General features: G+C 52.5%; 1 protein-coding gene across 1 annotated transcript in view; it reads left to right on the forward strand.

Moving 5' to 3' along the window:
• LOC129667189 (IgGFc-binding protein-like) overlaps positions 1-12,576 on the forward strand; it is a 31,180-nt gene that overhangs the window by 4,281 nt on the left and 14,323 nt on the right. The window contains exons 4-7 of the mRNA XM_055594684.1: positions 3,789-4,359; positions 6,181-6,785; positions 8,024-8,585; positions 9,801-10,412. Of these exons, the coding sequence (XP_055450659.1) occupies positions 3,789-4,359; positions 6,181-6,785; positions 8,024-8,585; positions 9,801-10,412 (2,350 nt within the window). The remainder of the gene's footprint in view (positions 1-3,788; positions 4,360-6,180; positions 6,786-8,023; positions 8,586-9,800; positions 10,413-12,576) is intronic.

Here is a 12,576-nt window from a genome sequence, read left to right on the forward strand (position 1 = left end):
TGCACTCCTTTAATCCCAGCACTCAGGAGGCAGAGGCAGGTAGAACTCTGTGAGTTCGAGGTCAGCCTGGTCTACAAAGCAAGTCCAGGACAGCCAAAGCTGCACAGAGAAACTCTGTCTCGCAAAACCAAAAAGAAAACAAAATAAAAAACAGGAGCAGATCCTGAAAACCTTTCCCTTACCAACTCCACTTCTGAAAAATGTCAAGGACATTTAATGACATGGTTAGAAAGAAAACAATCTGACGCTATTTGGAAGAGGAAAATGGAAAAGTAAATGATCTAACAATAATGGTCCAACAATAGGGCTCTCTAATGTGATAAAGTCAGTTAGTGACCATGTGCTGGTCCCAGATCTGTTTCTTGATGCACTCTGTGTCTAATGCTTAGTGGGTGTCTGAGACGGTACTGTGTTGTGAGCAGGCACAGGCGAGGAGACAGGTTGAAGGGCATGAGTGACCCCTCCCCCCCCCCAGGGCCTAGGAGCTACGTCTTCCTGGTAACACTTGGACTGCAGGGTCTCTGGTCTGAGCCTGCTGGCTCCATTGCTTCACAGTCAAAGCAGGCGGCAGTTCTCGGCCTTCCCTTCCAAATCACTGGAAATGGGGAACCTCTAAGGAAGCAGAGTCACCGCGCAGCTTGATGGTGCCCTAGCTGAGACTCTGAGGCCAGAAATGCTTCGACTTTGAAATTTTTTGAAATATTTGTATGTCCATACTGTGATGCGACCCAAGCCTACACACAGAATTCAGTTAGGTTTCACCCATTCCCAACAGACAATTTTATAGACTGTGTTCGGTGCACATGCCTTTCTATCTTATCACTCTTTCCGGCCTTGGGGAACCAACCCATGTGAGACATCTTCATGCTCGGAGACTCTCAGGTTCGTTTATTATCTCACATTTCAGAAGTCCGAGTCAAGGGTATGTAGTCTAGACGGTGACCACTTGTATGCCTACCCTGCGTGGATTCCACACACTTCAATTATTCCTCACCTGCCTCAGATACCCACCCGTGCATGCCTGTCAGATTGAGTCTCTCCTTTTTTATGTACTTGAAAGTCAATTCCAGACATTAGAGCACGGCACCAAAATGACTTAAATATATTTAACTAGAATGCAATGTTTAAGTGATTGTGCTTAATTTTCAGATAAATTTATATATGTATTAAAACTCAGAGCTGGGCAGTATGGGATGAGCCTAAATCCAGCACTCAAGAGGCTATGTCGTGAGCTCTGTGGTACAGCCCCTGCTTGGACTGTGCAAATGAGGGGCTGGGTGCATAGTCCGTGGCAGAGCACTTGCCTAGCATGCACCATGTCCTAGTCTCTGCCTTAACTTTCATTTCAGGGTCTCGCTATGTAACTGGCTGGCCTGGAACTCACTGTGTAGATCGGAACGGCCTGAACCTTGCAGAGACCTGTAAAAGGAACTTTTATTGTCCTGTTTCAATTGTTGTCTCAGAGGCCTACTGCCTCTGTCTACTAATCTAGGCCTCCATACAATTGAACCTGGGCCTAGACTGTTTTTAGCCTCTGAGACTTAATGCTTAATAATTTCACCCTTTCTTGTTATTCTTTAACTCTGGTTGGCTGTTCAATTCAAACTGTTCTGGCTCAAACTCTCCTCTTAGCTAACCTATTCAATCTGGCTTTTCTCTAGGCCTCTGAATTGCTCTTCTTGGCCTCAAACTTACTTCAGCAATCTTTTCTAATCTTCTGGCTCCTTCTCATTCTCTGGCTCATTGTGTCATCATCTGTGTCTAGCTTGTTCTATCCAGGTCAAACTGCCTCCTTTCTCTGTCTCATTCTCTGTGTTGCTCCCTTGAGTAGCTTCCCTTTCCACTCTCCTCTTCTGAGAGTTGGGTCTATCCTATTCTGTCAAATCTTTCTCTGATTGGTCACTTTTTCTGCCACTCAATTAGACATCACTTTTAAACACGGGTGCTTCCTTTTGCAAAGTAACTTTACCTTCATTGTTTGGGGTTAAAGGTGTGTATCTTCATGCCTGGACCTAAGCTTTTGTTTATCTGATACTTGCTCTATACCAGGCTGGCCTTGAACTCAGATCTGCTTGCCTCTGTCTTCTGGATTAAAGGCTTGTTTGTATTCTAGCCAGATCACACAGAGCTAGGTCTTTGGATGTGATCTCTTGCCAGAATGGCTGTGTTCTGAATTAATATTACAGAGATCCACCTACCTCTGCCTCCCGAGGGCTGGGATTGAAAATGTGCACCATCACACCTGGAAAGCCCTAGTTTCAATCCACAGTAACACACACGCACCCTCTGAAAATCAACATGACACACTGCAAACCCATGAAGATAAACATTTCTTTCATCACCTTGGGCGATTCCCTACAGCAGCTTTCCAAACAGTCTTCAGGCAGTCTCTCCTGGCTATCACTATCTTGATTTTCCCCCATAGATTAGTTACGCCTTCCTGTGCTGGGGAGGCAGACAGGTATCAGTGAGGTTGACGCCAGCCTCATCTACATAGTGAGTATAGAGACGCATAAAGAACTTCGTAAAAGGGCATATTATAAAACATATTGTTTGTGCATATGACGTTATCTGGGATTTCTTCTCCTCCATGCAAGAAACTACTTCAGCCCCTTTTAAAATGCTATTATTGAACTCACGCCTTCCGGTGCCGAGATGGGCGCTGCGCTGCTGAGCTGTATTCCACCTCTCTTCCTTTAGACACAGGTCGCTGAGTGCCAGGCGGCTCACACTCGCAATCCTCCTGTCTCCTTCAGAATATCTGGGACTCCTATTGGTCCTTTCAGGCTTGATCCAACTGCGCCTTCTTTGGGGAGCCTTCCTTTGACTGGCCTTTTCTCGAGTCTTTCAGTCCAGCCCCAAGCCCTCTGCTAGTGCCTGCTCCATCCCAGTCCTGACTCCTCAGCTTGCTTTGCTGGCTGATGCTGGCTCCCTGCTTCATCCCACGTGGTGTCTGAGCACAGGGCCCGAACAAAGTGAGTTTACTTCACAGCTGTTGCCACAGGCTAGGTGAAGGAAAGGAATGAGACACTTTTAAAGTAAAGGAAAGTGAAGGTGTTACAGAAAGAAAGACAGCAGACTGCTTGCTTCACAGAGAAGGAGGAGGCATTCCGGGACATGTGCCACCCTGTGCACAGCTCAGAATGTGCCAGTGCTTTCTTTAGCTGCCCCTGGGCAGGGATCTTACTAAGATGATTGACCCACTACAGTAATGCTTCCATGAGCCGGCAGCCCTCCGGCAGACTTGTCATCTTGGCAGGTGTCGGTCTTGACTGGTCCTGCCCACCGCCTCCTGTCTCTCACCCGTTCATCTCACGATCATGAATCCGGCTTGTTTCCCTGGCTCCCTGCAGCTGCCCCTTGCTGCCACCAGGCCTGCCAGCTTCCTTCCTCACACCGGCTTCATGCTTGCATTGAGCCTGCCGTTCTGCCAGGCGCTGTTGGGGGCACTGGAGAGAAAACTGTGAGGTGGCCTTCCGGGTGCTCACACAGATGGAGGGCGTGGGAGACATGCATGTTGTGGGAGAAGCCGTGGGGACTGGGGAGCCGAGGAGGAGAGGCAGCAGGAAGGGGCTGCTGAAAGGGTGAACAGGGACAGCCTCAGCGAGCCACAGCTCGGGGAAGAACGCTCCCGGCCAGCAAGAGCAAGCATCCTAGGCTCAGCTGGTGGCAGAGGAAGAAAGGCATCCTGTGTGGCTAGAGCTGGGGACTTGAGTGGAGCAGATGAAGGGCTGAAGGGGAGATTACACAGGGGTCTGACCGCTGCTGCTGCTGCCGTGTCTCTGCAGATTGACTACCAGCACTCAAGCCTGCCTGCGTCCCTGAGTGAGGGCCGCCTGCGTGTGTTCCAGAGTGGGATCCAGGGCGTGATAGAGCTGGACTTTGGGCTGGTGGTCACCTATGACTGGGATCGCCAGCTGACGCTGAGCCTGCCCAAGCGCTTCCAGGACCAGGTGTGCGGGCTGTGTGGCAACTATAACGGAGACCCTGCTGATGACTTCCTCATGCCTGACGGGAAACAAGCTGCCGATGTCCTGAACTTTACCAAAAGCTGGAAGGTGGCTAATGGGGACGTCTTGTGTGATGACGGCTGTTCTGGCAACTGTCCCTCCTGCACCAAAAGCCAGGCTCAGCTCTTCCAGAACGACGTTTTCTGTGGCCTGCTAATTCTTCCCACAGGCCCATTTGCTGACTGCCATGAATTCCTGGACCCCAAGCCTTTTCTGGAGGAGTGTGTGTTTGACATGTGTGTGACCGGAGGGGAGCGCCTCACGCTGTGCCATGGCCTCAGTGCCTATGCTCGAGCCTGTGTGGACCTGGGCATCTCCGTCCGAGAATGGAGGTCACGAACCAAGTGCCGTGAGTTACAACCAGGGCAGGGAGCCTTGGCGAGGGCCAGGGAAGCCGTTGCCTCTGCTTCGTACCTGAGCATTGGCTGTGGCTCAGCCCAGGGACAGGCAATGCAGGGATGGCCGAGACACGCCAGCTCCACTGCAGTGAGCCCAAGGCTGGGACACACACAGTGCTGAATGCAGAGAGACGGCAGTGGGGCCTGGCACAAGAAGGGGCCGGGCAAAGCTGGAGATTAGCTGGAGAGGGTGCAGGAGAAGACCGGGGAGCTCAAGAGCGATAAAGGATGCCAGCAAGGTTTCAGATTCAGGCTTGGGGAAAGTTACAAGGAGGTGTTTCCTAGAAAAAAAAATGTCCAATTTGAAATCCAAGGGAAGGACTGGAATAGCCAGAAGGGGGGAAAAGGATGTGGGGTCCTGGCCCAGGGGGCCACAGAGGTTTGGCCGGAACAGTAATCTGCCGAGTTGCAAGATAAAATTCAGTGATTTCCAATTTTTGTAAAGCAAAATGTGTGAATTTTGCCTGTAATACTCCTGTGACTCCCAAGTGCCCTCTGGACTAAACCTAAGATGCCTAGCCAGGTGCCCACCAACTAAAGCATTCAATCAGCAAACAGGTCCCATCCTCACAATGGCCTATTTCTGTGCTGGCCGATGTGGAGGACAGAGGAAGGCCAACGCTGGCTTGTCTGTGGCCTGGAGGACAGCTCAGAGAGACGCTGAAGTGGCATAAAGGATGGTGAGGGAAGAAACCGGCAAGGCCCAGGGCTTAAGACCAGGAATTCATAGGGGCCATAAGTCCAAAGACACTGTTTGGATTTGCCTGTGTCACTATTATGTCCCTTTGTCCTATAAGCCTCCTTCTCTGCATCTCTCCAAACTCAAAACAAAGGAGAAAGCAGAATTCATGGCCCCACTGACCATTTCTTAGGCCCTCTGCTCTGTGCTGAAGATTCAGTGTGCCGAGTCAGAATGTGTCCCAACTCCAGCAGAATCTACATCCTGGGTGGGGAGGGACAGTTAGCAGATCAGCTCTGAAATGCCATCAGAGCAAAGAAAGCAAGATCCTGCAGTAGCCTCTGGAAGCTCAGGGAAGACAAAGGAAATCAATGACACTGGGTCCCGGAGCACAGCCAGGTGAAGTCAGCTAAGTCACCCCCTGCATCAGCCCATGCACCCAATCAAGGCTGAGGTACAGACGGGCCCTCAGAGCTCTGGGGTCCCCTTTGCTCAGGAACAAGCTGGCAAGGAGAGAGCTGGGGTTAGAATCCAGGCCACCTGGATGCCTGTAGCCTTTTTGCTCTTACCTGCAGAGTCTGTGTAAGGAAAGTATATCAATAGTAGAGGAAATAAATGGCTGCTGAGTGCAAAGGCCTGAGGTGGGGGCTCTCGGGACCAGGCAACTGAGGCTGGGGCGCAGTGAGCCAGGAGAGGTTTGAGAGAGATGGGGGCTGGGAGGCGATGAGGAAAAGTCCTGGGCCTTGGGAGTAGCTGACTTCCCCTGAGTGAGGTGGAGCCACAGGAGGTGGGGGTGGGGAGGAGATGAGGTACCTGCTCTGATCCTGCATCCACAGTCTCTCTGGCTGCTTTGAGAAGCACAGTTAGCACAGGGGAGCAGGAAAGCAGGCAGGAGGCTGCTGTGGAACAGATTCTCCGTGGGCTTGGACGGTCACAGGATTTGCCCACTGAGTGCTTGCCCAGGGGGATGGGTGGAGCCGGGCATTGGGGCCTGAGCAGCAAGAAGGTAAGAGAGCCATTAGCTGAGGGGCAGGCAGCTCTGAGGAAGCAGCACCACCCTGGCCTGACCCACCTTTTCTCCTGAACTCTCCAGCCCTGTCCTGTCCAGCCAACAGCCACTACCAGCTCTGCAGCCCCGCCTGCCCAGCCTCCTGCAACTCAGAGGCCGCCCCGAGCAACTGCTCTGGGCGCCCTTGCGTGGAGGGCTGCGTGTGCCTTCCAGGCTTCCTGGCCAGTCGCGGCCTCTGCGTGCCTGTGTCATCCTGCGGCTGCACCTTCGAGGGCCGCCTGCTGGCCCCGGATCAGGAAGTGTTCGCCGACGACTCGTGCCGGCGCCGCTGCACGTGTGATGGAGCCACCCAGAAGGTGAGCTGCCGGGACACATCAGGGTGCCTGCCCGGCGAGCGCTGCGGGCCGAAGGACGGCTTCCTGGGGTGCTTCCCCCAGTACTACGGCGAGTGCCGGGCCTCCGGAGACCCGCACTACATGTCCTTGGACTCGCGGGTCTTCAATTTCATGGGCACGTGCTCGTACCTGTTTACCGCCTCCTGCGGCCAGCATCCGTCCCTCCCGGGCTTCAGAGTGATCATAGAGAACGAACGCCGGGGAAGCCAGACCGTGAGCTTCGCGCGGTCCGTGCTGCTGGAGGTCTACGACATGAAGTTCGAGATTCTCCGAGACTACCCGGGGAAAGTGCTGGTGAGTGCTGCAGCGCGCGTGCGCAGGCTGGCAAGGCTCCAGCGCTCGTCGCTCCGCTGCGAGGCTTTCCAAACAGGTTTCACACGCACGTCCACTGTAAGCCCCGATCTGTGATCAAAGAGAGCTTTGCTCAAATTCTTGAATCTTGCCCCAGGTAAAGTCAAGTCCACAAACACCCCTCACCCAACAGAGAGAAAAGACAGAAAGAAAAAAACAAAAATAAAATAACAGCAAAAAAAAAAAAGAAAGAGAGGGAGGGAGGGAGGGAGGGAGGGAGGGAGGGAGGGAGGGAGGAAGGAAGGAAGGAAGGAAGGAAGGAAGGAAGGAAGGAAGGAAGGAAGGAAGGAAGGAAGGAAAAAAAAATAACAGCCAGACCTGGTGACACAAACCGATCTCTGGCTCAAAGGGAAGAGTCAGACAGATTCCCCAAATTCCAGTCTAGCCTGTGAACCATTGGCCTTCTGGAAGGCATTCTGGGGCCACACCCCTACATAGTGAGCTTCGGGCCAATTAGAGATACACAGTCAGACCCTGTCTCAAATATATATGATACATAAATACACTCATAAAATGATATATACGATGTGTGCCATATTCTATGTTATATATAGTAAATCCATATGTATGTACATTGAGAGAGAGAGACCCTGTTACAGGGGTGAACACCTTTAATCTGAGCAGAGACAAGACCTTCTCTGTGAGACCAGCTTGGTCTACACAGTGAGTTCCAGGACAGCCAGAGACAGTCTCTCTCTACAGAGAGACCCCGCTAAAAAGAATAAAAATTAAAAAAATAAACAAATAAATAATTTTTTTAATTAGAAAAAACCTATATGTGTGTGTATGGAGAAATAAGTTGTTGGATACTCAAACAATAGTTCATATTATAATAGAGAAGTTTGGTGACGGCCTGTGCCTTGGGGAGATAAAAAGGGTAGACAAGTTAAAAGTGGGAAACAGAACTTCCCTTGTGCTAGGCTCTGTATCCCTCAGCGTTTGGTATGGAAAGGCTCTGGATAAATAGAGGGCACGATTATTAACAGGTATTAATGCTCTCCCACCCCTCTGAAAGGACACTTTACCTAAGGCTTGAATATTAATTAACAACATGTGTTAAAACGAGTAATTGCAAAGGTTTTGAAGCCAGCCGAAGTGGAGAGGTTTGGAGTGCTGTCAGTTCCTGGGAGACAGGAGAGGCAGGCACCCTGACCCATCGGTCCTCCTGCGTCTCCCCCCAGATGAACGGCATCCAGCAGTACCTGCCCTTCCAAGTGGCAGGTGGAAAGATCGTAGCCTACCGCCGGGGCTTGTACGCCTTCGTGCGCACGGACTTTGGCCTGCTGGTCAGCTACAACTGGGACACCCACGTGACCACCAAGGTGCCCAGCAACTATGCCAAGGCCGTGTGTGGGCTCTGTGGGAACTTTAATGGGAATGCCCAGGACGACCTGGGCCAGCAGAACCACAGCCTAGCCCTTGACCCCCAAGACTTCGGGAGGAAGTGGCTGGTGGCGACCAGGCCCGGCTGCAGAACGGACGAGCAACGCGTGTGCCCCAACATGAACAGAGACATCGTGAAGCTGAACAACGAGCAGTGCAGGGTCCTCAGCAACAGGAAGGGCCACTTCAAGCACTGCTGGAAGGAGCCCACCTTCAACAGCGCACTCATAGAGTGCATCTATGACAACTGCCGAATGCCAGGCCAGACCAAGCCCATCTGTGACTCGCTGGCCACCTACACCGCCATTTGCCAGGACCACAGCATCGTGGTGTATCCCTGGAGGACTAAGGAACTTTGCCGTGAGTAATCGAGAGGATAGTGTCAGCTGGGGTGGGGAGCTCAAGTTTGTGCATTCACATACAAGTAGCCATGTTTAACCCTTCGTCTCCTGGTGGGGAGGGGGTTATGTTCATGCCACGGGACCGAGGGGTGGCAACTGGGCACCAAGAATTAGTAGACAACAGCAGTAATGACAGAGGACATCTGGTGGTGCCCGTCTGCTTGCCAGCGGCCACAGGAAGCTGTTGCATATTTGAAATGAGGCTGTCGTGACCAGGAACCAGGCTCTTCCCTCTTGGTTCACTTTACTTTACTGTCATCGAAATGACCAGCGTGCCTAGAGACCACAATAGCACCACAACAGCACGGGGTGGGGAGCTCCTTTGGCTGAGTTCCAGCAGTTTGGGGCTTGGGCGTCCTTTTCAGCATGAATTTTATGTGGTGCCATGGTGTGACCACGGAGCCCGATGCAAGCCTGGCAAGCTCTCCTGGGGAGCTCCGGCCCAGCCTGCTTGGCCTGGTGCTTCCTTTTGCTTTTATGGTGCTGACAGACTGAAAAGTTTGACTAGTGTTTATGGAGGAGAACAAGAGATGGTCTGATTTGGTGGCTCGGGCTTTTTGTATTTATTTTATCCCCTGGGACTGAATTTACAGATGCTGGTGAAGCCCTATGTGGGCGCTGGGAACTGAACCCAGCTCCTCTGCAAGAGCCGGAAGTGCCCTTAACAGCGGAGCCATCTCTCCAGCCTTCTGTCTGTCTGGGGCTCATTACAACACTAAATGCTTTCACTAAAATGTAGTATAAGTAATTGTTTTTATTTACTACATGTTACTTAATACTTTATTGATACTTTGTTACTAATGCGTTATTAACACTGTAAAATGAAGATACTGTAGTCACTCTTAGACTGTGTGAACTCTGCACACATGCATGCCTAAGCTTATTTAAAACATGTAATGTTAGCATTCACACCCACTGTTAGCAGTGTCATTAAAGACGCTTCAGATGGGCCCCAACCCAGGTGCATCAGAACTGAATCCTAGTTCTGAGGCTCAGAAACTATGAAACTGTTCCCTTGGCCCTGCTGAACACAGCGGTTTCTTGAAATAGGACCACTTTGTGTGTGTGTGTGCGCGCGCGTGTGCGTATAGAGGTGTGTACTTGTATATTTTGGGGAATCCGCAGTGTCAACCCGAGGGTAAAAGTCTTTGATCTGATGGCGCTCTCTCTGCAGCGATGAACTGCCCTCCTCACAGCCACTATGAGATCTGTTTTCGAGGCTGTCCACTGACCTGCGGAGACATGCCGGTGCCTGGCGGCTGCGGCACAAAATGCTACGAGAGCTGTGTCTGTGACGATGGCTATGTCCTCAGTGGGGACGCCTGTGTGCCCCTGGCCTCCTGTGGCTGCGTACACCAGGGCATTTACCACCCGGCTGGGGACGACTTCTATCCTGGCCCCGAATGTAACTCCCTCTGCCACTGTCACAAGGGCGGCCTGGTGACCTGCCAGCCCTCGCACTGCAGCCCGCACGAAGTGTGTAAGGTGTCTGATGGCATCCTCAGATGCGTGGCTGTGGGCGAGGCCACCTGCCAGGTGTCGGGGACCTCCCATTACACCACCTTTGACGGCCTCCGCTTCAACTTTACGGGCACCTGCGTGTACGTGCTGGCTCAGACCTGCTGGAGCCGGCCCGGTCTGCAGCCTTTCACAATACTTCAGGAGAACGTGGTCTGGGGCAACAAGCAAGGCAGTGTGACCAAGATGATCACCATCCAGGTGGCCAACTACACCCTGCAGCTGGAGCAGAGTCAGTGGAGGGTCAAGGTGCGAGCAGAAATGGGACGTGGGAGGAGGGGTGGGCCTTGTGGGCCGATGTGTGAGTAGGACATAAGCAATGCTCAGTCCAAAAGTGGGTGTCAGAGGCCCAAGAGCATGTGTGGGGAAGTGTGACCTTGGTGGCAGAACTGGGGACTCCGGGGGCCCGTGAATGTGACTGAAATGACCTCCAGGATCAGCTTCAGCCAGACCACTCTTTGTTCGGGGCGAACAAAGGCCATATAGTTCTTAGGGAGCAGGTGGGCTTCCCAGGACAGGTGTGCACTATTGCCAGGGGCTAGGAATGCCACGGATGCTCTGTTTGCATTGGGCAGCACAGTCCTGTCATATGAATGGGAAAACAGAACCTAATTATCCTACGGGGGATGGGGGCGGGGAGATGGGGGAGGTGTGCTTTCAGGGACTGTGCCAAAGGTCATATCCTAGACGTGGTTAGAGACATCTGTGCGTAAGAACACCCCCCAGATGAGGGCAGGCAGAGAAGATGAAGGCCTGCTGGCAAGGGGAGTCTTCCATCTAGAGCTGAGCTCAGGGCTTTCTGGTCATGCTGGACTGCAACCTCAGCAGAAGGGCTTCCTAGCAACCTCGACAAGGGGAGGCAGTGACGGAGAGCGGAGAGCGGAGAGAGGAGAGCGGAGAGGGAGGTGGCTTGGTCTTTCTCTCTGTTGCACGCTTAACTGGCCCTTTCCCCATCTTCCCCCCACCGTACCTGGTCCTTGCCTGTTGTATTACACTATTTCTGGAAAGGCATGAACAAACATCTTCTCACCCCTAGAGCGGAACCGATAGCAGGGCAGGGTGACAATACCGCCCAAGTGGTGTTAGCTTGCTGAACCGATGAGTGTATTGGGTTACTTAAAGGCATAGAAATTCATGGAGCATACACAACTCCAAGGAAGCTGGAAAACAAAAGTCCACCCCAGTACAGGTGATGACTGGGAAAGCTGAAACTCTGGAGCTTTCTGAACCATCTTCTGCTAGTTCTGTAAGTGGGAGAGTCTCCAAGCAGTCCCTACTGCTTATATAACCTTGGGGAGGGAGGGACCTTGAGTATCTGCTAAGTTTTAGGAACTTCCTGAGATTTGTGAGTCATTTACTTCCTTAGTCTTATAGAGCTTCCCTTTAGAACTTCTGAGCCCTAATGAGCCTCCCTCAAGGATGAGATGTATTTTCAGGAAACTGCTACCCAACAGTGCCCAAGCCAACTCCTTGGTTTCCTAGCCACAAGGAGCACTTGATTCAGTCACAGCATAGAAAACTTCATAGGTTCAAGGACAGAGGACAATCTGTGACCCCATCATCCCTTAACAACCATTGCAACAACAGTAAATCAGCTCCTCATTTTGCATGCTGCCCCTCGGCCCGTTGGCTGCTGAGCACCTGGCACCCACTACCAATTTAACCTTGCAGTGGTAGCTGGAGAAGGTACCACGACTGGCTCTGTTGGTTTCAAAGACACAGTCCCATCACTGTTGAAGTCCTTTAGCAAAGGCAAGATGTCTGCTGCTAAGGAAGGGCCCTGCACTGCACCCCGTTGCTTTTCTGAGCAGGAAGACTGGGTCTCACACGGCGATGGCATTTGAGAAACACTGGGAATGTCCCCACTGGCAAGCGGCACACAGCCCTGTTGTGACAGCAGTAGGGACAGAGCCGCCACATGCGCTGGACGTGGGCTGCGGGGTGCAGTGTCTTCCCCAACAAGCCCCACGCTCCGCTCCGAGATTAGCCCTGACAAGTGAGCAGCTCCAGACACGTGGGAACACGTGGTCTCTCTTCCTGTTGCACCTCCCCAGCCCCGGCTCCCCTGACTGTCCCTCAGTGCAGAGGCAGACACTGAGCCCGAAGGGCTAAGCGACTTACCTCATCCACTGCCAGCCTGCTGGGGAGGAATGGCTGCTGATGTCGGCAGGGCGCTCTAGACATGCCTAGAGCGCGTCTCTGCCTGCCCCTCCCTGTCTCCTCACACCTATGAGAAGCCAGTGTGCAGGGTGTGTGTGATGAGGAAGGGCGCATGTGGTGGTCGGGGTCAGCAGCCAGAGCCCTCAGGTGATCTTCAGAGGAGGGCTGGAGCCTCCCTTTGCCTCCAGCCACACTTACAGCAGCAGCTCTGAGTGCTCTTGACTGTCCAGAATGAAGACTTGCAAACCCAGCCCCAGCCCCAGCCCCAGCCC

Source organism: Psammomys obesus, unplaced genomic scaffold, assembly GCF_907164565.1.
Source record: "Psammomys obesus unplaced genomic scaffold, mPsaObe1.curated_primary_1811, whole genome shotgun sequence".
Taxonomy (NCBI): domain Eukaryota; kingdom Metazoa; phylum Chordata; class Mammalia; order Rodentia; family Muridae; genus Psammomys; species Psammomys obesus.